This window comes from Corvus moneduloides, chromosome 21 (genome assembly GCF_009650955.1).
Source record: "Corvus moneduloides isolate bCorMon1 chromosome 21, bCorMon1.pri, whole genome shotgun sequence".
Classification (NCBI taxonomy): domain Eukaryota; kingdom Metazoa; phylum Chordata; class Aves; order Passeriformes; family Corvidae; genus Corvus; species Corvus moneduloides.
This window is the reverse complement of record NC_045496.1, coordinates 6,111,472-6,138,881: the sequence shown is the minus strand read 5'-3', so window position 1 is coordinate 6,138,881 and position 27,410 is coordinate 6,111,472. Positions and strand designations below refer to the sequence as shown.

At 46.9% G+C, this 27,410-nt stretch overlaps 1 protein-coding gene and 1 long non-coding RNA gene across 3 annotated transcripts in view; one reads left to right on the top strand and one right to left on the bottom strand.

Annotated features, from left to right (window-relative positions):
* FAM102A (family with sequence similarity 102 member A) overlaps positions 1-26,363 on the top strand; it is a 37,597-nt gene extending 11,234 nt beyond the window's left edge. The window contains exons 1-11 of one of the 2 annotated variants that reach the window (XM_032130569.1): positions 9,126-9,145; positions 9,844-9,964; positions 10,290-10,319; positions 13,865-13,981; positions 14,460-14,506; positions 16,999-17,153; positions 18,274-18,378; positions 18,626-18,815; positions 18,995-19,116; positions 20,207-20,276; positions 21,159-26,363. In XM_032130569.1, the coding sequence (XP_031986460.1) occupies positions 9,902-9,964; positions 10,290-10,319; positions 13,865-13,981; positions 14,460-14,506; positions 16,999-17,153; positions 18,274-18,378; positions 18,626-18,815; positions 18,995-19,116; positions 20,207-20,276; positions 21,159-21,204 (945 nt within the window). In that variant the 5' untranslated portion in view covers positions 9,126-9,145; positions 9,844-9,901 and the 3' untranslated portion in view covers positions 21,205-26,363. Of the gene's footprint in view, positions 1-9,125; positions 9,146-9,843; positions 9,965-10,289; positions 10,320-13,864; positions 13,982-14,459; positions 14,507-16,998; positions 17,154-18,273; positions 18,379-18,625; positions 18,816-18,994; positions 19,117-20,206; positions 20,277-21,158 lie in introns of those variants that run through there. The other variant, XM_032130568.1, reaches the window with a different exon arrangement.
* Positions 26,287-27,346, bottom strand: LOC116454245. The gene is made up of 2 exons (XR_004244041.1): positions 26,924-27,346; positions 26,287-26,576 (listed from the first exon to the last, which is right to left on the bottom strand). It is a non-coding gene; the product is annotated as an uncharacterized LOC116454245 (long non-coding RNA).
* Positions 27,347-27,410: the final 64 nt, after the last annotated feature.

Genomic DNA, 27,410 nt, shown 5'->3' with positions numbered 1-27,410 from the left:
TTTTTTCTCCTGTCTTGCTGGCACTGTCACTCCAGCATATCACCAGGTCTGACACTGAAACTGGGGCAGAAGAGAAAGGAGAGCTGGGAGAGGCAGATTTAGGAGTCCCAGCCCATCACCACTAGTACAGTGATGAGTCAGGGGTCAACAAGCTTTGCTCAGCAGCCTCTTGTAATTTGCAGACCTCTCCTGCTGAGTGGCCTTTTTGCTGATAAACAGCAGTGATAGATATTGATGGAAGGGGCAGAGGTTCATGGAGAGGAGAACGTGTTTGGACCTTGTCTGTAAAACCAGTGACTTGGTTTGTAGTGTGGAATGGTGCCTCCATAAAGGAGCTATCATAAAACACCTGTGTTGATCCTGGAATGAAAAAGCTGCTGTTAACATATAAAGGGCCTTCTCCTGGGGTATTGTATTTGTTTTGAGTAAATATGTACTCTATAGAAGTGACTCATAGGGAAACACGTCTGAGCATGGTTGGGTGTTACCTCTTGGGTAACTAAACCTACTTTTAGCCACCAGGGTTGACTTCAGGCAGCTTATTTACTGAAAGACTCTTCAGCATGTTCGAGCCAAATTGCAGTGATGTTACATCATACGATATTAATGAAATTATTCCAGAAATGAACTTGGCCTCATGTGCAGGTTAATTTGCACTATAAAGACTTCTCTGGTACAGCTACATTGGCAAACTCTTCTGGTTGAAACAGGGTTGATATTGGCAAAAAAAGTCTCTTAACTATTCTGGCATCAGTATGTCTTCACATGCCCTAAATCTGCCTTAGAGGCAAAAACATTTGTCTCTGCACATCACTTGTGTTAGTGATGATGTTCCTAGTCTTGTGTTGATGCCCTTCTGAGTTTTCATTTGCCGGATTTACTATCCAGCAAAGCCTTGGACTATTGAGTTGACCCATGCATGTCTGGGCTTTCCTCATCGTGGGGGGCAAGTGTTGATTTCTTTGGTTTTGAAAGGTAGCTTTTTTTTTTTATAAGTAGCTTTTTCTTCATAAGAGCATCTTGTGTTCAAAGCTAGCTTTCTTGCAATGCAGAGTTATAGCCATGTCTTGTGCCCTGTGAGGTAGGCACATTATAAGAGTTCTCCTTGGTGGAGTTCATGTTGCTGTCTTTCTTCACTGGGAGTTTAAGTTTAGTCAGCAAAAGGCAAATCTGGAATCTCTCAGAATGACAGCTAACACTTAGGGGATGAAGAAAGTTTATAAATACACCAGCAATGGATAGTCGGCGAGTCTTCATTTTACATCTGTGGTCTACCAGAAGTGAAAAGTCTTTTGAGAAAAGCCATGGTGTGATACAGAAACATGTATTGACTCGAAAATTTAGTGTATTCTTCTACCTTAATCTTGTAAGCATCTGTACAGAGCAAACCTTAGAGTTTTTTTGAAGTGTTTGGGACCTTCTGAAGCTTTAGATCCTCGATCTGTTAGAACCACAGGGGAAGTTTGAATTGTGATTTGTCTAAAGGGCCAACAGGCCCTGGAAGAGTTGGGATTTTTTTTCACCCTGTTTTAACTTTTGTGGGGTTTACTGTGCAGTTGTTGGTAATGAGCCTGAACACCCCTCCTTCTGTGCCTTCCATCCCCCAGTAACAGGGAATTCTCTCAGCTTGGGTTTTTTCATCCCTCTGTAAGTCTAGCTGGCTAACTAACAAGTCTAACCTGGACAGGAGGTACAGGTTAGAGTTCATAAGAGGTGACTTAGTTAAGTTGCCCTCATGCCTGTTTTATGCACATTTGATTGTTCAGTGGTTGTAGTTGTGGACCATTAGACCTAAGAGGTATTTAGGCCCAGAGTTAGATAAGTTCTTCAGAGCATGCTGGGTGTGAACTGCAAGGTAGCCCAGTTTTCTGCAGCACAAAGCAAGGGGAACAATACATGTGAGCCAGGCTGGAGAAGGGACCACTGACATACAACAGCCTGAGTGTGGGAGCTGATGGCTGGCCTGGGCAGACTCAAATGCAATCTGCAGGGCAGACCCCCTCTGTTTTTTTTAAACAAATTAAATCGTTGTGGATTTACTTACGGGAGGAAAGCACTGGTGGTAGGCTTGGCAGCGTGGCACATGGCTCATTCTTGGCTAACCCAGCTCCGACATAGTCTGTCGGAACAATGGAAGTAGGAGTTGGTGTGGTGACTCAGTGCATGATGAGAGTTCAAAAAAAGCAAATGCGTCTTTCAGCATTTAATATGCACATTATTACCAACTTGTGTTTTAGTAACCGAGTCATCTATCCAGTTATTCCTTTCTTTACGCTTAAGAGTTTGGTGGTTCTTTGCTTGTGATGTTTTTGCTGCTGGCACACATCCCTGGCCTCAGACCAAAAAGAGCTTGTGCTCTGTAGATGTGGCAAGAAGTCCTTGGATATGTGTTGCTTTGGGTTGGTCTGCCTTCAGCACAGTGTGTAACAATAGCTATATTGCACAGCATTTACTGTTACACTCCCTTCTTGGATTTGTTTTCCTGATGTCCAGCTTTTCTTCTTTGCTTCAAGATGACAGAATGTAAATTACAAATACCTTAAAGCACAGTGGCTCTGCCAGGCATGTCCCATCTTTAAAGTGCCACGTACCCATCCCTTGCTGCTTGCAGCCAAGTCTGCTAGAATTATTTCCTCATGCCTTCTCCCTGCTCCACCCTTGCTTACCCTTCCAAAACTCATCTGACTTGTTCTTTAGCTTAAGTTCTAAAGGGTCTTTTTTCTGTGACTTACTTTCTCCATTTGGCACAATTTTTGTTCCCTTATGCAGGTTCTCCTGTAGCACTTGGTCACCAGCTGCATGTGATTTTCTTTTAATAACCTCCATTGTTTCGTTTCTCATAGTATTTTTAACATAGTTCATGTTAGGAGGAGCTTTATAGTTTTAAGATTTAGGTACAAGGAATGGTTGGAAATATTTCTTCTGGAATAACCCCCAATGGTTTGAGAAGCCCTGAATGTACTGGAGAGCCTGGCTACCCAGTGCAGTGATCTGGAGCACATGGGCTGCACTGCACCGGGAAGCTCTTGCCTATGGGACATAGTGCATGAGGTGCAGCATTTCATGTCTGTCGCTTACAAAAGACACGTCTGGGTTCATGTGACTGGAGTCCAGACGTGACTGAATTACTTGCAGAGAAACTGTTAATACCCAACTAGGAATGCTTATGCTGGAAGGTTTTGTTCTGATGATTGACTGACTGCCACCCCTGTTCTCCAGGAGGGATTATCACTCCCTGGCTTGTACTGGTGGACCTTTATCAAGATTGATCACTGCCTTGGAGGGAACTGTAACACACAGTTCCAAAGCTGTGCTTTACAGAAATAGGCTTCTTCTGGAAATAAGGTTAAAGCCATAAAAAGTCAATACCTTGCCTGCTAGATACCAGTTTAGTCCTAAGGATGATTTCTAAATCATTCTTTGAATCTTGTTTTTATTTCACGCTCACCTCATTGTTTTTGCTCCAGTTCTTTCCTCAGCTGCCTTTCACATACTTGGTGCTGTCATCATCATCCCCTGTCCCCCAGTGAAGCCTCCTTGACTGTTCGTTACCTTGGTTTCTCAGTTGTGACTGAGGTTTCTTCCATTAGCTTTTTGGTTTTTTTCCTGTACATTTGCCATTAATCCTTTTTCCTGTATTTGTCTCATGTCCAGTCAAGTAGGGATTAAGCAGCCTGTGCTCTTAACAGCGTAAGTGGAATCTGATTTCCTGAGCTGACTTTCCCCTACTCTTCCTTTCCCGTTCACTCTTCCCCACCTCCCCAGCTGCCAGTGAACAGCAGAAGTGGATGTATGTCTGTCTCTGGCTGTGAGGTAGAACTGAGACAGCAGGTGAAGCCCTACAAAAGTTTTGGAGCTTGCCTTGTTCCCCCTGAAAAATGCTGGGTTGTGCAATTGCTTCATTCTAAAAGCATTGGCGTACACGTTTAGCATTTTGAGAGCCTTTACATATCACTGCTCTGGTGCAAATGAAGAACTAAACAGGTGTAAAATGGTGCCACAAGGGAGGTGTGGGTAGGTGTCCTTCTTCCCCATGGGCCATTGGAATGGGTTTTCTGGGAGTTCAAAAGTTAATTTTGTGAGTAGGTGGTAGATGCAGTGACCTTACTGCTGAACCCTTGTTTAAAACACTTGCAGTAAAACATCCAAATAAGACTTGTTTCAAGTGACAAAGGCTTGCTTAGTTCTCTCAGTAACACAGTCTGCATCATCTGTCTCTGAGCCATTTTTCCATCATAACTGTTCATGTCTACTGAACAACAACTAGCACTTGTCAGCTGGAGAATACGGGGTTGTTTGCAGAGGGAGACGTCCAGCTCCTTGGGTTGGCAGTTGTTCTGGCCAGTGATGTAAGCTCAGGCACAGCAGAGTAACTTTATTGTTGGGAGTTCCCTGCAGCCCTTGCAGTGCTTCTGCTCAGGGAAGACCTGAGCAAAACCCCTCTGTGTAAACTTACAAAGCATATGTCCACCTCTAGGTTAAACTAGGATTTCATGCATTGTGTATCCAGCTAGTTTTTATGATTCTGTATGATGTCCCCCAAAGGATATGGTGGGTCGCTTCTCATTCCTGGGATATGTTTCCACTGAGTTTCCCAGCACCTATTGCTGCATTGTGTTTGCTTCTGCTTTCCTACCTGTGTTTGGCCTCCATGAGCTTGACAACAACATAAAACGGATCATGGCAGCCCTAAGCTTTACTGATGTGACCTGTTCCTGTGCTGTCTGCCCACAGTGCATCCTGCTCACTGTGGATTTCTCTCCTTTTCCTTGCCAGGCATCTGGATGGCAAAGCCTCAGAGCTGCATTTTTCTTTAATAGTGTGTATAATGCAGTGAAGTGCCCTGTCCTAAGCCCATTATTTGAAGATACCTGCAGGTTCTGGATTGTAAATCTAAACCAGCTAATGGCTAAATGAGGACTTGCTTTGTATTGCATATGTATGTTCACCCACTTCTGTAATGCCTGTGTTTTACGGGCAGTGATTAGGCATTGTTTGTAGCAGGACCTGCTGTGTTAGTAGGATAGGATATATTTTGGTGTGCTGTGAACGCTGGGGTGTGAATACTGGTTCCTGAGCATCTTAGAAAGTCAGTTTCAAAACAGGCTTTTCAGGAATTTTTCCTTGCCCTTACCAAAGGTCTCTCCTACAGCTTTGCACTGGAAAACCTGGTTAAAATAGTAACTGTCTTCTCTGGAGCAAAATGCAGGATTGTTCCAGGCTTTGCCAAGCTAAGGGAATGTCAGTGATTGTGCTCTAATTCAGCCTTTGGAAGTGCTGGGGATTAGATGAAAATGTTTTAACAGTGTCTCTGCAGATGAAAGCAGAGCTGTGTAAAGAAATGATGTAGAAGATTCCTTTCAGGTGCAATCTGCTGAAATAATGTGATTTTTTTGTTTCTTTATCCCTCTCTGTGATTGAGGGGATTGTACCTGCGTTGCAGGGATTGTGTTCCCTTACTCCTCAAAAGACCCACTGCTGGTGGGTGTCAGGGCCCCTTGAAGGGCTGTTTTTCATTGCACTTAAAAGTATCTGAGCTGGGAGTTGGCTTGGCAGCCTCTTTAAAATGGCTTTATCTCTCCTGTGCCTTAACAGATAAGGTGCTGCTGCTCCTGCTGCAATGGTGAACCAGGGAGGAGGGTGCAGAGGACTAGGTCTGCTGCAAGGGGGATTAGTTCTGCTTGAAGGCTCTGACACAGATCCACATCTCAGAGAGGGAACAATGAGCATGTGGACTGAGCATCAGAAATAGGAAAGCTTACCCTTCCCCTCTGTGTAACAAGCAGGAGTAAATCTGAATAAGAAGCTCTTCGTGTGTGCTTATCTCTATACTGTCCCACTGAGCCTGAGGTTTTCCTGCGTTTGTCCCTGCGCATGAAATATCAGACTGAGACACACTGCTCTGCTGAAACATTTGATACTAAAAACTATTTTTTCTTGCTGCAGCCCTTCCAGTAAGGCTGTGACCTTTTTATGACACACTGTCTTATGTGTGCAACTGCCATAAAGTAAGATTGAAACATCTGCTTTTCTAAATGCTTCAGCAAGGCAAAAAGTGTTTCAGCAGGTGGTGTGTTGGAAGGTTGATACCCACAACTCAGCTCTGAGTCTGTAAATAGAAGTTTTAATCTCTGCTCTAGTGTTTCATTAGCTGGGTTTTCATGTGGGAAAGAGGTTCACAGTAGCCCAAGGTAGCATGGGTTGTATACGTGGCCTTTTTCTAGAAGCGTTTGCTTTACCAAGTTGAATTCAGAGTGAGCCCTGTGGCTTTCTGTAACAGTGCTAGTCTGTCCATGGCACTAAAATCACGGTTGGGAAACCTCTCTTCTTTAAGGTCTGTTTGTTGTGTGTTTTTCTGCCTGTCTCCAGAGCTGTGTGTGAGATCTGAACCCAAAGTGGCCTTGGAGGCTTCCCTGAGTTCACTGCTGCCTCTCCAAAAACAGGTAAAGCAGTGGGTCCCTGCTGTGCGTCGTTCCTATTACTTGAATTCTCACCATGCTATGGTGAAGCATCTTCCAGCTGCTCTTTTTTCTGGTAAATCTTCTCTCGAGGGGTAGGATGGTAGATGAGGAATGCAGAAAACTGTTCCTCAAGCTGGAGGTGGATGAGCAGCTCCAGGATTAAAAGAACTCAGGAAGCTCTTTCCAAAATTCCACTTTTCACAAAAGCTGACACAGGATTCCACTGGTTTATTCTGAGGAGGTATATTTAGGTCTGGAAAGAGTAATTACACAGCTTTGAATAAGTCTGAAGTCAGAAGAGGGCAAAGCTTAGCTTGGCAGGGATTCAACCTTCTGGGAGTCTTTTTGCAAAATAATACAGACAGCTTTTTTAAAATAAAACTTCTGAAGACCCATTGAATTGGCATCTAGACCTGGCATTGGTCTGAACTATTTCTGGTTCTCCAAATACAGAGTAAAACTTAAAATTAGACACTTCTGGTTTTAAGCTGTTCCTTTCTGCTTTACTTTTAGTTGCCTTGTGATTAGGATGGAAGAAAACGCCTCTCGGTGCAGCCCTCATCATGCTTCTTGGGTGTTTTTTTGTTTCTGTATGATGGTTCCTAATTGTACATTAGAGAATATTCCAGGGCTAAATACAAAACCGCTCATCATCTGAGTTCTCCTTCTTTTTGTCCCTATTTTAGTGTTCTCTAATTACCAGCCGAACGATAGCTTGAAGGGAGGTGGATAGGCAAAGCCCATTGCTTCTCCACTTGCCATCTTTTGGAAATGTGGAACTAATTTTTTAGAGTTCAGTTTGAAACAATAGAGCTGTTGCTTGCTTGCCTAATGATACAGACCCAGGCCTCACCATTAAAAGTTAAAAAAAAAAAAAAAAAGGTTGAAATTCATTATTGAATTACTGAAACTTGTGACTGGAAAGCAGCTCTGGATTTTGTCTTATCAGCTCCTTCTTGCCCTGTGCAGACTGTTCCAAAGACATAAAAACCCCATGCTATGTGTGCACCTGCAGCTCAGGTTCATTATTACAGTGCTATGGGTAGCATAACACCCCCAAATCCTTTTCCTAATCTCTTGCACTGTGTAGTATCTACAGCAGTTCTGGAAAGCCAATGTACATCCTTAATAAGAAGTAGAATGTCTGTTAGAGGAGCTTACGCTAAAGGCAAATTAGCTATGGAGCTCTTTATTGCTAATCAGTACTTTTTACCACGATTTGAAGTAATTAGCCTTCACTGGACTTAGCAGCATCCACCAGATGCTTAATCATGGCTGCATTGTAAAACAAGCAAGAACTCCTGAGTAAGGAAACTCTCATACTGGTGCAGCCCGTGATCCCACTGATGATCCTGCAGCTGTGGGAGTTGAGCATGTGCTCTGAGATCTGGGAGCTGGAGCTTAGTCCCATGAATGCTCTCGTCTGGCAGGAGTTAGAGCTCTTACCAGGGCTGGGAACAAGGTGTGCACCAGTGTGCTGCTGTCTGATTGAACATCTTTCACTTGTAGCTGCCTTCTAGCATCCACTTGGAGCTCTGGTGTCAGTAGTAGCTTTAGCATTAGCCTTGCTTTCTAGAAAATAGCAGTTCCTTTTCAAAGATGACTAATGCTGCTAAAATATTCAGTGTTTCCTGCATCCCCCTGTACCTGCCTTGTCTTCCTGAAGCACGTGTTAATAGGTGGTTTTCCATTCTGTTGCATACCTTTTCTCATCTGTATCTTGAGTCTTTCCTTCCTTTATGTCATTTAAGATGCCTATTATTGAGTCAGGTTTAAGGCATATTTGAAATGCCACATGCCTAATTTGTCAGGCATGGCGAATATTTTATTATAGGTAAAACCTTTTTAATCCCTCTGGATGTGTTTCTTCTCCTGTCTGAGAGAGCTAGGGTGAGTTGAGTGGAGTAATGAGAACCAGATCTCATCTTGAATTAATAATCCCAGATTCAAAGGTAATTTTGGCACTTAGATGTCTCACTTTTTACTGCCTTCAGTAGTGAGCCTGAGTTCTGTCTGGAAGGGCTTTAAGTTCTCTTCCTTGAAGGAATTGTTGCCTTCTGTTTTCTCTTGTTTTAAACAGGGATGATCAGCCTTTATCTGCATTACAGAGGATTACAGGTTTCAGTTGTTTGTCAAGTACTCCTTTTCTGTTCTCTGTGTCTGCCTTGGCTCATACATTTGGTCCCACAGAATGTCTTGGAGGACTAGCAGGGACCTCCTGGCTTAGGATCGAGTCCCTGGATCTGTCCCATTGGGCTCACCTCAAGATTGCCCTAATGGCAATGTGAGCTACAGCTTCTTCCCCTTCCTTCCCAGGAGCTGAGACACTACCAAGGCTGATCATTGTCCCCTTTGCCACCAATCCATCTGGCTTACACCATGCCTGGGTCAGATGGTGGGAAGCCTCCCTTTCCCTGCTAAAGCAAACAGTTTATCAGCTGCCCTTGCCCCTTTGTCCTGTGCTAGGAGGAGAGATAAGAGTCAAACTTGCTTGCTCACAGCTGTCAGCAGTGCCTTCCCTTCCTCCCCCTGGCCTCATTACTCTGAGAACTGAACTGGCTGAGGGCCAAGCTCTGAGCCATAAATGGATCAGGTCCTGCAGAGGCTCAGTAGGAAACCAGAGCCCCATGGAAGGACCCACACACCTTGTTTCCAGGCTCCTTTGAACCAGCCTCCTTGGAAAGGTGAAATCCAGCGTCCCCTGAGGGCTGTGTGGAAGCCAGAGCTGTACCTGAAGTGATTCCTGCGCTCAGGAAGGCTTCTTCTCTTCCTCCTTCTCCACTCGCCCTGGAGATCAGGATGGTCTGCTTAGAAGCTGTGCAAGCAAAACCACCTCTTCCCTGGCTGAACCCCTGCAGGATTTGAAGCGCAGTGTTTGCTTGGTGTGGCCCTGTCTGCCTGCACCTCGAGCATGGTTTTTGTCCTCCTTCGAGCTGGCCATCGTCACTGGCTTAGTCCCAGCCTGAGAAGCAGGGAAGGACAGGCCATCCAGGGCACGCAGCATATTTGCTCTGCAGGGGCTGTACAAACAGACACGCTGGAGGGAGATAAGCTTGTGAACCTTCAGCCCAGTTCGGGTATGGAGATTTGCTCCATCCAGGCCGGATGGTGAATGAGCTAAACCAGCTGAGCAGGAAATGTCAGAGAGCTTGTGAGAGTTTTAAAGGCAAATTCTGTTGATGAGATGATTAGTATTTCTGTAACCTGGGTTACAGGTTACCTGTATTGACTAGTGAAAAGCTTGATGCTAACACCTTTGTGTGGTGCAGTTTCAGGTGAACCAAGCTGTTGCAGAGGATCTTTACTTAATAGCTGATCTTGATTTGGCTTTGTACCTGTATTTGATTTTTTTTTTTCTTTTTTTTTTTTTCCATTCTCATAGAGAGGAAGTTCAGGAAAACTGTGTCCGCTGGAAAAAGAAATTTACATTTGTGTGTAAAATGAGTGCCAACCCTGCCACAGGACTCCTGGACCCCTGCATCTGCCGAGTGTCTGTCCGTAAGGTGAGCATCCAGCTTTGCTTCTGGCAGGTAGTACCACCAGTAGTGTATTGGCAATGGATTACTGGCTGCTTTTTGGCAGCAAGAAAAATTGCATTGGACTGTGGTGAGAAGGAAAGATTGTTTGAGACAGGACATGCAGGAACAGAGCCTCCTTCTCCAGGAAGAGTCCTTGATGGAGGGTGGGAGCGACCAAGGTGGTGGTAACCCTTGAGAGAGAGGCTTGTGAATCCTGAGAGCAGATTCCAGGACTGAATAATGACTTTCCCCCTGTTGCCCCAGCACATATAATAGCTGCTTTTCCTGTTTATTTTGTCTCCCAATATAGGAGCTGAAGGGCGGAAAAACCTACTCAAAGGTAAGAGCACAGAAAGGGCAAATGTAGCAGAGTAATCATGGTCCTGTCTCCTGTTAGTGTTATACACCCATCAGAAACCAGTGGCTGCCGAGTGGGCCAATCTGGAGAGATGCTCATTGGTTCTTAGTTTAAGTCTGAGTTAAGAGATTTCCCAAAAAACTTGACTTTCTGGGACAGGATCCAGACTGCACTGGATGTGGATTTGAGATGGGGGTTGGAGAGATGATCTGTATGTCCTCAAACTTTGGGGAAGTTCTGAGTCAGATGTGAACTCTCTGGCTTCTGGCAGCATGTCTCTAATAAAGAAACAGACTCCAGTTCTGTTCTCCAGAGCACAGCAGCCAGCTGGGGCTGGAGCAGGCACCTCACTGCCTCAGTAGTGCAGGCAGGAGCCTACAGCAGAAATCACTGCCTGCCAAAGCACAGGAGACATCAAAGCAAAAGCCAAATGGATCAGCAGGGATCTTAGTCTTGGTTTCTCTTCCCCGCGTTTTCTTGCCTGTGCTGTGGGACAGACAATGGGCCACCCCCTTCTCCTCTGCTGGATGAAGAGACAATGTTGGCTTGGAAACTGACGTCACACAGTACCCAAAATCATGTTTGTTTGAAAATGAGTCACTGTGCTGGTTTCTAATAAACAGACGCTCTGGTCACGCACAGCCATGTAAGAATTCCTTCTCATCAATATCCTTTCTGAGGCCATGGAGGCAACTGGCTGTGAAGGGTGTACTGCACTAGCTCCTGTGTTCTGCTGTGCCAGGTGGGAGAAGGCAGTGTGGCTGCCCACATTGTTCCTTTTTTGTTGCTAATTAGGACATGGTCTCTAGGGCCATCAGTTTCTCTTTCACTAAATTCACACTGTGGGGAAGTTATTCATTCTGCAGAACTGCATGTCCAGGGAGAGCAGCATAGCTGGAGGAAGAGACATAGTAAGTGCATCAGCCTATGCCTCCTGCAATGTCCATCCTCAAGCTTTCAACAGGATTTGGAAAGGCAGAATTAAAGGAAGCCTGAAAGCACATTTCTATGGTGGAGTTAACCTGGAGAGCTTATTCAGGTCATGTTCTAACCTCCTTCCTTTTTGCTCAGTCTCCAGTTGTGTTTAGTGGCATTTAAAAGAGACTGATTTTCTCCAGCCCAGAACTGAAGACCAAATCTCAAGTACTTGTCATCTCTTGGGCTAGTATCTTGCTGGGTCTCCTGTGAAGAAGACAGACGTGTTCTCCACGAGGGTGATCTGAAGCAGCTCAGAAATGAGGGATCCCACACCAGACAGAGTGATTGCAGTCTTGCCCTGTGGACCAGGCTTGTTCCAGGCAGGTCCTTGTGACAGAATTGATTTGGGCTTCCTAATGTTTCTAGCAGAAGTCTGTGGTGCATGTCCATGCAACTATTTTCCCATTTTACACCATGACTCCCCACCTCTTTAAACTATCCTAATTCAGTTGAGAACTTCTCCCGTCATGGCAGCAGATGCAGAGGAAAATGAAACTTACGAATGCCCTCTGTACCTGGTCCCCTGTCAGCAGGGACTGAGGGTGATGGGGCTGTTTGTGCTCCAGGCAGAGTTTCCAGTGACTTGCACACCTTTGGGTTTGACGTGATTGTCACCTCGGTGTCAGGGGTGACAGAGCGGAAGATGACAGGAAGGACTGATAAAGCGGAAACTCTTTCCATGAGCTGGAAGAAACACCATCAGCTGGCTGGAAAACTGAGGAAACTATTCTGAAAGGTTATATCTGAAAACATCCTTTTGTTAAGGGATCTTTCCTCTATATACTGGGAGTCTGCTTCCTGAAAGAGCTTCTGACCTCAGCATACCATGTAGGTTCTCCCACACTCTGTGCTCCAGTGTCGATCTCCTCTCAGAATTTAGTGCTGTGGTGGAGGAAGAGGGATCTGGGTTTGGGCCACCCCTGTGCTGTGCTGTTCTCCTAGTGTGGTGGTGCTGTGTCCTTGTCACAGTGATGGGTTACATCTCCCTCTGTGGCTTTCCTCTATCCTGTTTATCTCTAAGAGATAAAAATTCACTGGTTTTTTCCTTATCTGTGAATAATTAACAAACGGCATAGCCCTTGGCTAGAAGAGACAGAGAAATTTCTGCAGCAAGGGCTGAAGAAACACTTGCATTAAATGGAATTCTTAAGAAGTGAGAAGAGAGGGTGAAAGGTTATTTTTTTCCTTCTTTTTTGCTGATAAAAGGTTCCCTCTCTATCGTATTTTTTTTTCATTTGCCATCAGAAGTTCCCCTTTGAGAATGGGATGAAGGAAGCAGCTATATTAATCTTGCTGCTGTTTCCCCCTCAATCTTGTATCTTGAGCAGACTGTGGTTTAGACTCTTCACTTGGGATAGTGGGAGCCAGGGTTCCTCAGGCAGTGACTGTTTTGTGCTGTGACTGTCTATCAGCTCCCTCAGCTGACGGAGGCACCACAATTCCTTAGTATGGTGCTACTGTTGGGATTCTCATTGTGTCATCCAGCTGTCAACAGCAGGGCAGAAGGGATGTGCTGCAGAGCACAGAATGACCCGCTGCTGCTCCACCTGTGCGCCCTGTTCTCCTGGGAGCTGAGCTGTTGTTGATGTGACGCAGATGTTCCACACCTGGATGTTTTGGCCAAGTACGGAGTACAGCATGTCCTCCTGATCAGATGAGATAAGACTCAACTGCCTTCTATTCCTAAAGCTCTGCATAAAAGAAGCTGTAACTTTTCCTTTGAGACACTGTGTTAATACACCAGGGATTAGGGCAGGAAAACGAAGGTGCTCTTCATTGTGTTTTTATTTACTCTGGAGGGATCAGTGCCCTTTTTGAAAATGCCTGTGATCTTCAGCTTTGTCACCTTCCCTGTTTGCTTCCCATTTGTTAGAGAAGATTTAGAGAGCTCACAACGAAATCTCTCCAAATATTTCTCTTCCCTTCTGCCTGTCAAACATACCCCTTACTAGTTAAACCTTAGCAGTGTTGAGGAGGAGTGCTCCAGGAGCTGCCCAGCCCAGCAGCTGCCTCTGAAGGGCGAGGCACAGGCAGTGCCACATGGCTCTGGGCCTCCAGCTCTCTGTGCCCAAAGTCTCAGTTGTTTTTTTCAGTATGGTGTCACTTTCCCCTGTAACAATATCCTTTCATCTCCTGGTTCACATGCTCCACTGCATTCTGGGATGGCCCAATACAAAGAGTGCCTTATTATGTTTGTGTATGTGTGATTCTGTTTTTCCACATCGTTGACCTAGTGCCTTCCATGTCCTTGGTTATGCAATGGCTGCAGGCTGGTTAACACTGTCCTGGCCACTACTCTACACCCTTCCTCCATGTGGGCTTGGCTTCCTGAAGGCCTCCAAGTGCCCATCTGTCTTGGGATTAGGAATGTCACCCTGCCCATCCTCAAGAACAGGGAATCTTCACAGCCACCACTCTGTGTCCTGGCTCCTGTTTCTGCCCTTGCTCACAGATGTGCTCTCTCCCTTTGGTCTGTGTGACACTGTGTATCCCTTTATGGAGTAAATTCTGTTCCCTCACCTTCCCCTCCAATGTTTTCTTGTCTACAGCTGGGCTTTGCTGATCTAAATCTGGCAGAATTTGCGGGCTCTGGATCCACTGTCCGTTGCTGCTTGCTGGAAGGATATGATACTAAGAATACCCGACAGGACAACTCCATCCTAAAGGTACAACAGCTAGTACTTACGCAGTAGAAATCCTACTCAGGACTTTGGGAAGATCAGAGAGCAGTGCCAGGCCTGAGAGAAGGTCCTGTTATGTACAGAGACAGGATTTTGCTTTTGTGCTGCTTGACTGACTTGGGAAGCTTCCCATTATCAAAGTTGCCCTTTGATAATTTGGCATCAATTTGGCCGAGCAGTGACCCTTGACAAAGAAACCAGGAACGGGAGGGAGGGAAAAGGTTACGAGGCATTGTCAGCCTGGCCCAGCTGGTGTCCTGCTGAACCACTGCCACTTGGAGTTACTGATGCTAAGGATTTGGGACAGGGAGGAAAATACTTTGTGAAGTCCCTGAAATTGATTTGCTTGGGAAAGGAGCTAGATCTTGCTGATGTTTACACCTAGCCCTTGACTTCCTGGCTGTTGTGAAGTGAGGAGCTCAGTGCAGCATGGCTAATGATGTGCCTTGTGTCCCCTCTCTAGGTCACGATCGGAATGTCCCTGCTCTCTGGGGACCCCTGCTTCAAAACGTGAGTTCCTGGGTGTACCCCGTTCTGGGCAGACACTAAAATTGATGAAGAGAGGGGAAAAGATGCCCTTGATATTAGGAAGTACAGTAAAACTGGTTGAATCAGCCAGAAAAGTATAGCCAGCCTGTGCTGTTAATTGGTTTTGTTCTCTGCTCTGGCTTTCCCAGCTTGATTATTGCTGTGCACACTATTTTCCCTGCTGGTGCAACTTAGGTTTTGGAAACCAGTAGATTTTGATTACAAACTTCATGTTTTGCCTGAAGGATAGAATTTCTCATGGCTCTGGGGTTGGTTTCACTGCCCTCCAAGAGGAGAAAGGTCAATAAAGAAAACAGTCTTGGAAGTGGACATGCTTCAGTACGTATTATGGGGGATAAAGGTCTCAGATTGAAACAGCAACAAAAATACTTGGAGGCTGAATCACTTTAATTTTTTTTTTTCTACAGGGCTCACAACTTACATTAATTAGCAGAGAAATTGCAGTAATGTGGGGTTTTTTTAATGCATAATGATAGGAAAGCATAAGTACAGTTAGGCTGTGGAGCAGTTTTGCTGCTTAAAGAATTGTTGGTGAATCAACTAAGAAATATCCTGGTCACATCTTCCCTCACACTACAGTGCAGTATCACAATCCCAGCCCTGCTGTGGTGTGCTGGAAGGTGTGTGACTACACAGCAGGGCTGCCACGCACCCAAAAGAATATTTCATGTTGCCTCCCAACAATATGAGAGAAAAAAGCTTTACCTTGAGGCCAACTCTTGTAGCAGTTGTATTCTGGGCTAAAAGGTGTGAGCTAGCTTGAAGTGTATAAGTTAGCTCAAGTTCTTGTTAAAAATGCTGCATACTTTTTGGTAGGTTTGTTTTGTGAGTGGTTTTTCATAGTGCTGCAGCATTTTCTGATATTTTTAAACCCAAAATCAGTGTCATCTGATTCTGAAGAATTTCTGCTTCAGAAGGAAGTGTAATAAAGAAGTTTTTAATATCTTAAACTATAACTTTATAGCAGTAACAGATGTTTTAAATCTAGGGTACTAGGATGTCTGGTAATAATGTCTGACAAAATACCTGTTGCTCCTTTGCAATGGAAGCAAGTCCCACTGTTAGAATGCCTGAAAATTACACAGAATAGGATATAAATATCCATTTAATGTAAGTAAATTCAGTCTGAAGGTCAAACCTCCTAATTTTCTTAAAGGATTTTTGCAGTCATTCCCACTTTTCTCTTTTATGTTGATGATGTGCAAATATCTAAAAATAGAAGCTTTGCATGTGGAATAGTCCTTGATCAGTAGAGCTTCTGGTAAATGACACTCATTAGAGGGGTAGGCAGGAATTAAACTGTGCTGGGAAATCACTTCCAAGCACTGATTTTCTGCAGCAGTCCATGAACCTTCTCCTGCTGGGGTTGTTGGAAGGGGCAGAGCAGCTGAGCTGACAGACCGAGGGGCTGCTCCCACAGCTGCTGCAGGAACAGTTTGCTTGCTTAAGGTTGTAAAAGCCTTAAAAACCTGTGAAGCAAAGTCCCCAAAGCACCTGGGTGCATGCAAATCACTGATAACGTGAGTAGGGAGTGTTTTTTCCTGGTGAAGGCATGCTGTGAGTTTCCTGGAAGCTTTATAGCCATTCGGCTGCCCACAATAAATATTCTCTCTCCCAAAATACTGCAACCTCTCATGTAACATCTTCCCTCAGAGCTCTGCATGAGACAAATAAAAGTTTTTATTTCTCACTCCTCACTTAAAAACCATAATACAATCCATTAGTTCCAGTTCAGACTTCAGGTTACAGGGAGGTTTGGGCTCCAACAGGAATATTCACTTTGCCACGCTGCACATGCTGTGGCTTCCACCCAAAAGCACTTCTGGAGGAAGGGAGGGGGGCTCCAGGCACTCACAGCTCTGCCCTGCAGTCAGCATTTACAAAGCGATGTTGCGAGCTTGCAGAAAACCAGAAAAATAATTATGACGCTGGAAAAACACTTCCATTTCACTAGAAAGGAGTTTAATAGTCAGTTAAAAAAGGGAAAGGTTATTTAACTGTTGTAAAAGTGCAATAGGGGGACAGGGTTGCTGGGATAAAAGGTTTCATTTTGGCCAAAGAGGTGTAACAGAAAGGAAGCTGGAATTGAGAGTGGGACAACAGCAAACTGGTTCCTGTTTGTGAAGCCAGCTGGCCAGTGGACACATGTTGGCGGGGAAGGGGCAGCTCTGGATGGTGTCCTGGAGGACAGTGCAAGTTCTGAGCCTGTTGTCCTGTATAAATGAATGAATGGTTCCTTTTTGCCTTAATTTACCTCAAAAACATGATTTTTCTTGTAATGCAGTCCAAGGTAGGGAAGATACCAGTCTTGGATGTAGGAAAACAAAACCTAACATCCCATTTGAGCTGCTGTTTAGAGCTGCCAGCTTCCCCTTGCTGAGAAAGGTGGGGTAGGCAGAACGATGCCTGCTGCCTGCCTGGCAGTCTGTAACCTCCTTCCCTTCTGATGACAGGCCTCCTTCCACCGCCAAATCCATCACCATCCCGGGGCAGGACTCTACCCTGCAGCTGACCTGCAAGGGCGAGGGAACCACCAGCAGCAGCAGCAGTTCCTCCACAATTGGCTCCCTGCGCCAGACCAAGCCAAGAACTGCCATTCTCAGCTCAGGTCTGAATGCCTACCCTGGAGCCGTGCAATGCATGGCTGTGCCTGGACACTCCTTTGTTTTTCCCAGCAGTTGCAAGCACAGAAACTCTTTAATTTTTCATGTGTTCCCGCACCCATCCTCAACCCCATTGCTCGTTAAGAATATTGAGAATAACAAAGCCATCTAAGTGTAACTGAGGAAAGTAGAATATTTGCTACATGCGTATTTCTGTTAGTGGAGATAGAGCAATTTGTTCTTTTTGCTGGGGATTTGATAATTCATGCACTGCACTCATCCCTGCTTGCCACTGTGTTCAGTGACACCATTGTTCTGTGCTCAGCCATTCTGTTGCTTAGACTTACCTTCTAGAAAAGTTCCTCTGAAGGTTTTTGAGGTTGGTTTAAGGTCTAGTGGCCTTGTTCCAGCTGCTGATACAGTTCTTTGGCTTCTGTATGAGCCTGTTTTCAAGGGCACTGCATTTTCACATCAGTTTTTTTCCTTCCTAGCACATTCCAAATGTGCAGGCAGATACACTCCGCCAAAATAGCACTTGAGTCTCATCACTTCAGTGACAGAGCACAGGGTGCAAGTGGTGTTCTTAAAAAGCTGGCTAATGTGTTACATTTGTGCACTCCCAGATAAGCTTCCTGCAAGAGAGACAAGCAGGGCTAGCAAAGGAGCAGAGGTTATGAAGTGTCTGGACCAAATTCAGAGATTATTTAAATGGTACAGGCTCTCTCACAAGTAATAGAAAGGGATAGGTAGTAACAGAAGCACCCAGAGGTTGTAATACTTCACTGCCAGTGGCCATCTGATGCTTTCTTGGTCTTAGCTTGATGCTTGTAACCGTGGATAGTTTTACACACTACTTGTCCTTCTAGATGCTACAAGCCTGAGAGATGTTTGTAAATTCATCTGCTGGATAGAAATAGTGATAAACTTGATAGAGAAGCTCACGGTGGTCTTCCCTACTCCCTGGGTGTTTGTAAGCCCTGTGCTGGCCTGTACAGCAGGGCTCGGCCATCAGACTTGCCCTTTCCTTGATCTGTCATCCCAAGATCAGCCTCCACTCCCAGCTGATCAGTGCACCATGCGCTGGCTTGGTTATGGTGTAAGCAGTGTCCTCTTGTTCCTTGGCAGGTGTCCCAGAAGAGCCGGATCAGAACCTGTCCAGCCCAGAGGAAGTTTTCCACTCAGGGCACTCGCGGAACTCGAGCTACGCCAGCCAGCAGTCCAAGATCTCTGGTAACCATTGATCCACACAGCTCTGCCAGCACTGGTCACATCCCTTTTCTCTCCTGCAATGAGCTCCTGTGAGAGTGATTTGCAGCCATCTCTCTCACCCTGCTCTGTAATACCAGCCTCCTGTTCAGTCTCTGCACATGAGCTCATAGATGTCTAAACCTCTGTGTGCAGGAGGAGAAATGCTGCTGTGAAGCTGTTCTGCCAGGAAGGGGAGCAGATGTGGTTTGTAATCCCTCTGTGTTGGCAGGTTACAGCACGGAGCACTCCCGCTCCTCCAGCATGTCTGACCTGACCCACCGCCGGAACACGTCCACCAGCAGCAGCGCGTCCGGGGGGCTCAGCATGACCGTGGAATGTCCTGAGGGGGAGCGGGACCACAAACTGGAGAAGCCACCTCGCCCTCCCAGACCACCCCTGCTGCTGGACAGACCCTCCCGGTGAGTAATTGTGGAGCAAAGACCTTTCTCTGGGAAGGAGAGACAGAGCCTGCTCCTTTGTCTTCTGGCAGCAGTGGATCAGATTGTAGCCACTGAGGAGGAGACTGTGGCCAAGAGAAGCAGGACTGTGTATAGAAGTCTGTGTCTTGAAAGGCTGAGTAAGTTTTTCCTCCCACCAGGAGGAAAAAGGATTCAATGGAGAGTCACCCAACCCGAGTGGATGACACCAGGATCGACGCTGATGATATAGTGGAGAAGATAATGCAGAGTCAGGACTTCACAGATGTCAGCAATACTGAAGGTGAGAGGAGAAGTCTCAGAGGGGATGTCTGGGCTGTTCCTTTCGCAAGGCTGCCAAGCGTTTACAGTCAGATCTGATTTGCCATGGGCTCCCTTCTCCTTTTGAGAGCTATTTGCTTTCAGTGCTTGCTGGATGTTTCTGTGGTAGATAAACCACGTGGGTTTGAGAGCTGCACATGCATTTACACATAGTTCTTGCTGCTGTTCCACTCATGACAGCAGAGACTGAATAGTAGCTCAAATGAGCAGGGAGAGAGAGGAAAAATACTGATTCTCAGTGCAGTGGAAATGAGTTACATCAGCTGTCTGCACTGCTCTAGTGGCCCTCGTCCTGGGTCAGTATTTATCAAAAGAGGAGAGCACAGCTGGAGGGGGAACAGCACATCTCTACAGAAACATGGGTTACCACGTGCTGGTGATCAGGTCTGTCGGAGTGCTTAAGAAAGGGTTTTCTCCATTGCAGTCACAGCATCAGTTAGGAGAAAACTAACAATATAACTGCATTTGTTTTCACTTTCGTTTTCCAGTTTAGCATAGAAATCAATCTTTGACTTTATCTGAGATTTTCTGTTAAATTTTAAACTTGAACCTAGCTTGTTATCTGTGCTTTGTTAATTTACCATTAATCATCTTGTTGCACACGGTAGCACTCTTATCATATGAGGATTTACACCTCACTTAGCATGGGTTAAAACTAGACTGAATGCAGCTGCCTCTCACCAGCAGAACAGGCTGAGTTTCTCCTCTAGTGACTCTACAAAAGCAGTGTGAGGCCCCACATCTCATCAGTTCAGATGTGTACAAGCTGACCGAGAACTTGCATCAATGGAATTGCCTTTAAAAAGGCAGCTGGAGGAATAAGACTGAATTAATACCTCTACCTTTATTCTTCCAAGGCTTCATGTTGGCGAGGCTCCCTTTTGGAGCAAGGAGATGAGTTCCCAGGGGCTCGATGACTGTGGGAACACCACCAGAAAGTGTGGACGTGCTGAGACACAGTTGTTCCATGCTGATTGTGTGTCTGGGAGGGGAGTTCCTGGCAGCCTCGGTAGTTCTGGATTGTGATGTCTGTGTTCCTTTTCTATCTGCAGACAGTAACCTGAGGTTGTTTGTGAGCAGAGATGGAACAACTACACTGAGTGGTATTCAGCTGGGAAACAGGTAGGTTGCCCAAAAGGTTGGCAGACAGAGGGGCTCCAGAGAGATTAGTGAGCTTTGTACCTAGGAAACTTCCACTTTTTGCTACAGGAGAGATTTCTAAACATCATGTGCTGCATGGTAGCTTTAATCCCACATTAATAGCCCTGGGATCCCTTTGGTGGCAGGCTGCAGTTGCACTAGAGTATGAATGCAGTTCTCAGCAGGAGCTCAGAGGGATAATGGGATCCTCCTGGTTGTTAGACCCAGGAACAGAAGTGAGTGAAAGGACAAAATGGTAGAGGCTGGTTCCCGTTTCCTCCTGAAGGGGGGAGCTTTGCCTTCTGCTGGCCTGCAGCAAAACTGTGGCAGAGTGGGATTTATTGTCTCTTTTCCCTGCCTCTTATTGTCCCTTCTCTCTGCTTCTTCCATAATCATCCAGGGCTTGTTCTCTCGTGAAAGCCTTCTGGAGCAATAAAACTTTTTCTTGCCACTGTAGCTCTTAGTACAGCTCCTGGCCAATTGCGTTTGAGGCGTTATTGCACCTCCTCAGTTGAATTAAAACCAGCAATAATGGTAATGCAAAGATGTATCAAGTTAGTAACAAAACTGGGAGCATAGTAAAGCCAGGCACACTGGCTCTTTTTTCTGGATAGGATACTCCCCCTTTGCTGTGTCCTTTAGATGGGTTCGTGTGTCACACCCAGCTCTCTCCAGTGCTGTATTGCTGACTTGCCAAGTCCCTGTCCCCTCAGTGTTCCAGGGACTGACTTCCCACGAGGCTGACTGGTTACTGGCAGTGGTTTGTGTGAGCTTAGAAGATGATGTTTGAGAGTGGAGAGCTCTGAATCAGGACTTAGTTGCTCAAAATGATTGCCCTCTTCATCTCCCCCTTTGCCTCCCCAGGGTCTCATCTGGAGTTTACGAGCCAGTGGTGATTGAAACCCACTAAATGTGAAGAACAGGGTAGAGCTGCTGGACACAGGCCCCCTACCCAGTCCGCTGCCACATGGATGCCAACCTTTACCTCTCTTCATGCAGCATTCCAGAAGGGATTTCTCCATGCCCCTCTCCATATGTTTGCACTGCAGAACCACTCCAAGACCACTCCAGAAACATGCACTTTCCCTGCATTGGCACTGTCCTTCTCTGCTTGCTGGTGCTTCCAGTGCCTACCTTCCCCCTGTTCCTGCTCTGTCTGTGGGGCTTATCTTTGGGCTAGTCCCAGAGGATGTTGCTCATGTGCATCCCTCATTCCACCCATTCATTTGCAGCAGGGGACTTCTCAGCTTCTGTCTCCCCAGAACATTGGGTTATACCACTGTGAACTCTTCAGACCACTGGGGGTGGGGGAAACCATTCTAACCAAACCCAGAGCTGCTTGCTGGGGACACAGTGACATGGCCACTTGCAGGATGCTTTATTCCATTGACTCTGCAAGGGAGCATCACCTTCCAAGGCAATGGTTTTACTGAACAAGGTATACTGTGGGGTACACTTCGCCTTCCTATCCTCACATCCCCAAACAACATCTTCTCATAGGAAATACTTCCCAAAAGTGCATTTCAGAAAACTACTGCAATCTAGCTGGGAGTTGGTGAACGGTTAAATGCGAGTGCTCGTCACACCACTGACTGCAGCAGCCCTTCCACTGCTGGGCATGGAAGGGGGTGTTCATCAACTAGCATTAAAGGGAGCACTTTAGAGGTTACAGATTTTACCTGGAGGAGGATTCTACTCACTATTCCAGGAGTATGATCTGTGTTTGCTGGACTGATTCATCAGATAGTCCTGTTGGAGCTTGGAATACAAAGCCTCTTTTTTTTTTTTTTTTTTTTTTTCTTGTTTCATTGGCTCAGGAAGGGAACTGCCCTTCTCAGACTGTGAAAAGAATCTCATCTGACAGCCCTTCCCTGGGCCAGAGCTGGATGCAGTTGACTGCAGTGGTCTCTCTGTTGTGGTGGTGATGTTGATTGCCTCTCTTGGCCTGGGCCAGTAAGGGATTTGGTGTTGCTTGGCCTTTCTTGCCATGTCAGCAGACATCTGTGCCTGAGCTGGTTCCTTCTAGGGCTGGGGAGAAGCTACTGTCTCTACCTTCAAGGGTAGAATGGGTGTTTGCTGCTGCATTAGCCACAGCAGCTGTTCTGACTTGCTCTGTGGTGAGTGAACTCTTCTGACAAGGCTTCAAACTGTTCTTTGGTTGATCTTTCAATTGCTCTTCTTTGGGTTTGGTTTCTGCAGTTGTTTGACACTTTTCCTTGCAGTGTGTGGCAGAGATGTCAATCCCTTTCAGCTCCCACTTGGAGATTCTCCTGGCAGCCGAACTGCCAGTGAGGATCTGGGCAGCCCCCGGCTGTAGGCCACTAGCAGGCTGTGCTTGCAGCCCTCCCTGTACAGAGCCTCTCAGCTGATAAGCTATTTCTGCCCATTCCTCTTTTGCCAGTGGTAGCACTCAGCAGCCGTGCCCTCAGAGCAATTCCACACTCCAGCACCTGGCTGTGAATCTGCTCCCCTCTGACACCTGTGTGTGTGTGCACAGGCACACACACATTCTGTTCAGCAAGGAAAGATTTGTAACTGATCACGTTGCTCAAATTCTTAGTTATTGTAAAGCCTCTTTTCAAAGAAGGAAAAAAAGGGGGATTAACTGTGGTCTCTTTGGCCAGAATGCATGCAGATGAGCTATTGGAAAAGGGAATCTGGCAGAATGAGAAACAAGGAATGAAAAGGTCTTGATTTAGTGGGTTTTTTACCCTTCTAGCTAAGGATGCTGCATGAGGAGGGTGCTCAGCAGTGGATCAGATTGTAGCCACTGAGGAGGAGACTGTGGCTCAGCAGTGTGGCAAAACTATACACTTCCTTACTCTGTTTTGATGGTTTCTCTCTGAGTCAAGAGGTTTCTTTCTGTGTTTGGACAGACCACTATAGGATATGCATCTTTTCCACCCTTTCCCTTCAAAGGGAATCTAAATTTGAATTAGGGTAAAAAGGGGATACAGGCAACACCTTGGTTTGGTTTCATGTAGGGAAAAAGTGTTGGATCTTTTGAGACTGTCTAGAACAAAAGCTCTTTCACGCTTGCTAAGTTTTCTTAATGGCGATCTCTTCTTCATTCAGCCTGGGTAGGTTTGGCACTCACTTGCAGGCTGCTGAGCATCCTGTCCTATTCCTGGGGTGCCCGTGTCTGCAGGAAGGAGAGAACTGCTTGTCTTTCTCCCTCTCTGGAGCACTGCCAGAAAGCCAGGCCTGGCCTGACCATCTGCTCAGGTCAGGGTGAGGGCAGAAGGAGGCTCGGACAGCAGTGGCTGTTCCTGCCCTGTCTGTGGATGGTTGTGCAGAGCTGAGGGTCTGGCTGCACCCCAGGGGCCAACAAAGCCCCTCAGGAAATCAGATCCAACCATGACTTGAAAGGAGCAAACATAAGCCAGGAAAGAGGCCAAAACCCAGCTCACTTCTGCTGCTTTGCTTCTGTTCCCATGAAAAACAATGGCAGTCACTGTCAGAGCAGTTGGGATCCCAGGGCATTCTTTTGGCCTCCATTGGCAAGAGTCAGCTGCTCCGAGGCACTGGCAGCTTGGCCTGTCACAAAATCCCCAGGGGGACAGAGGGAGGAATATCTTCCCAGCAAAGCAAGAGGAGAAGCAGTTGAGCTTTTGAGAGCACTGGTCTCTTTTTCCCAGGCTGGCAGAGGCATAACCTGCTCCATCACATTGCTGTGGCCAACCTGGGCATGTCTTGGGCTTCTCTTCCAGTGGCTTGGCACATCACTGCTTGCACTTTTGATAACTGTGTCTCATAGGGTATTTCTTCCTTGTGTCCACGTTAATGACTCCACAGATCCTGGTCTTTGTGTGGCTTTTTAGCTCTCCTGTCCCTGATTTTGAGTGAATAAGTAGTCCTGGTCATCCAGCCTTGTGCAGCACAGCTGGGGCTGGGGCACCCGGAGCAGACCCAGAGGGAGGAAGGAGCAGTCTGCTCCTGTTTGTAGATCCCATGCAGAGCTCCTGCTGCACATCCAGCACAAGCAATGCCCAGCAGTCCTGAGGCAGCCGTGGACACCCGAGGCGGTGGCTGTGGGGTCACTTGTCCCACACACTTGCTGCTGCCTCAGGAAGCTGCGTCTCACAAGCACTTTTTTCCTTGTGGCATTGCTGCTGCCTGTTCCTCGTTGGACTTTGAACATTTAAGAAGTGAATCAGTTTCCAGACCCAAACCGCTGGCTAGTTTCCTTTGGGTTTTTCTTTTTTGTTGTGAAGTTTATGGAATTTTTTTTTTTATACAAACCCAGCAGGCTGGTGTTTTTTGACTGCATTATTGTTTCATTGCTATTTTATTTCAGGGGAGCTGAGGGGGGGATGCTCTTCCCCACATTGTTCCCCTTCTCAGGGGATTCAGAGGTGGCTTAAACAAGTAAAAGGACCTTATTGGCAAGACTCTGCATCCCCTGGGTCTCTGATGCTGACGAGTAGGGCTGCTCATGCCTGGCTGGCCCTGGAGAGCAGAGCTGGCTCTCTGCTTCAGTCTCAGGATCAGGCAAAATGTGTGGACTCTGCTCTCCCAGTTTCTAGATGTTTAGTTGGTGGAAGCACATTGCAAAGTGTTAGGAAATTCAGTGTAACTTTTCTACTAACTTCTTCTTTTTTTAAAACCAATATAAAACTGAGTGTCCAAAAGAATAGGCTTAGTTGTTAGTTGGTGAAGGAGATGGGTTTCAGCTGGAAATTGTGATGGGAAAAGCGGGAGAAGGATGTTGCTCCCTCATCATCATCTTTTGTATGGTCAGCACTTTAAATGGGGGCCTCGTGCTGTCCTGACCTTCAGAGTGATGGGCAGCAGGCGTGTGATTTCTCCCCCCCTCATTGCCACATCACTTTGCCCCCTACAGAAAGTTAACAAGCCCTTTTAAACGTTTGCTTCAGTTTTTAGAGGGTTCCGAACCAGGCGGAGGCCTGAAGAAATATGTATTTCATTCTCATCCGAATAGGAGGGGTTGACTTTTTATTTATTTTGTCGTTGCTGTTTCTTTTTAAGTGGGTGGCAGTGCAGCTGGTCTCTGTACTGCTGCTGGGAACCTCTGGGAAAACCTCACTCCAGGTACGCTAGAGCACCTCAGTTAAACCCCTCCTGGCGAGGGGCTCCCCCTCCCCTCCTCGCTGCCTTACCTGGGGGCTGCAGACCCCCCCTCCACCCCTCCTGCCCCGTTTCTGCTGCCCCATCTGGTCTCTAGCTGAGTTCTTGCTCTGGTGACTGAGCCCTTTGGACAAGGCCAGTCCCCAGGGACAAGTTCCTACAAACTCTGCCTGGTCGCAGGTGTTTGTCCTTGAAAAGCCACTTCCTCGCTGCGGGGGGGGGGATTGATGAATGCAAAATTCCCCCCACTTCCCTCCTGAGAGCTGTGTCCGTCAGCCCCCTCCTTGCGCCATCCGATCCCGCTGCCTCCACAGCGCCTCTGCCCCGCCGGGAGGCAGCGGGCGTGGAAACCTGGGAAATGAAAAGGAATTTGGATGAAGCTCTGAGCGAGGGATGCGGCTGAGCCTGGTAACTTGCCTCAAACACATGGAATAACGGTAGAGCCCATATTTTTGTGGGGGGAGGGAAGGGAAGGGGAGATCATGTTTTATTTTCTTGAATGTGACTTGAGCTTGGTGACCTTCGGCTGAGGCATACTCGATTTGTATCAGATTCTATAGAGAGATGGCTGATATTTTTGGAAAGGGAATGGGTCTATGCAAACTTCCAAAATTGTTTGAAAGATAGTTTAACTTTTTTTTACTTTGAAAAATCTAAATATAAATCTAACTTTTGTCTTAAAGCAGAAGTGCGTTTAGAAAGAGAAGCTACTTCCTCTGCTCTATTTTGATGATGATTCTTGGAGAGTTTGGGCTGGAGGGAATGACTATTTTTCACCATTTCTATCTTGCTCCTCTAGTTTTTTTGGTTCTTTTTCTAACGGAATGCTGTGCCGTCTTTGATTCAACAGATTGTGTTTGTATTTTCTGTATCTGGTTCCTAACGTAGAGAAATAACAAATACATGAGGAAATCAATATAATGTCAAATGTTGTTATGGTTTGGGGGAAAAAAATAAAGGTTTTTTGGTACTTCACACTGATTCTTCTTGCTCTGTTTCTTGTTTTAAATATCTGCTGAGGAAGCAGGAGGGTGAGATGGGCATGCTCGGGCCTGGACTAGAGTTTGGATTTACCTCCTAGGATTGCTTTTATGGCTGAGAGCGGAGATTCACTGGAGATGGAGAAGGGGTGGAGAGGGCAGCTGGCAGCAAAGCACCAGTCCCGGGGCAGCAGCAATCCCAGAGAAAGGTGACCTGTGTGAGGCACCAGCACTGTCCCGTGTACTGTCCCATCTGTCCCAGTGTAGGCCTAACCTGCCTCTCCTGCTGGGGCTACCTCACCAGGCTCCCCTGGGGGACTGGGGCCACAGCCCAGCAGGGCTCCAGGGAATGAGTATCTCTGGATCCTCAGGGCTCGTGCCTGAGCAGCCCCTCGGCCACCACAGGCTCACCCTCCTGTTAACAGAGGGTGAGCCCAGTTCAGTGCCCAGATCTTCATTGCTGATGCCTGACAGGGCTGGACGGGAACAGGAGCCATGGGAGGAAGCAGCTTTTGCCTTTTCCACCTTCCCAAAGCCTCGGCCACACAAAGGTCAGTGCACCTTTGAGTCTCAAGCATGGTCTTCCCCTTTCCCTTGTTTCAGCAAGGGGAGGCAGCCGATTCTGTCTCTGGTGTCTGTTCCTTGGCCGTTCGGTCTTGCTTTCCCTTTCTTCCCGCTGGCCCCTGGGTGTGTTTGGAGGAACGGCTGAGGCGTGGGATGTCCGTGTCCCGGGGGATGGAATTGGTGTCAGGATACGTCACCGCCATAGTTCCCGGGCACAGGTGGTAGATGCAACCAGAGTACCCCGTTCACGAAGGTAACGGCACTGGAGCAGCAGGAGCCTCCGAGCTGTAAAAAGGATCCCAGGCCTGCGGCTGAGACAAGGAAGGCGCAGGAGCGCTGCCGGCGCCGACCCCGCTCTCACGGGTTGCCGGGCCGCGCTCCGGCCCCGCTCCCGCCCCGTGCCCGGCCCCGCTCCCGACCTCTCTCCCGCCCGCTCCCGGCTCCCCTCCCGGCCCCGCTCCCTGCCTCGTGCCCGGCCCCTCTC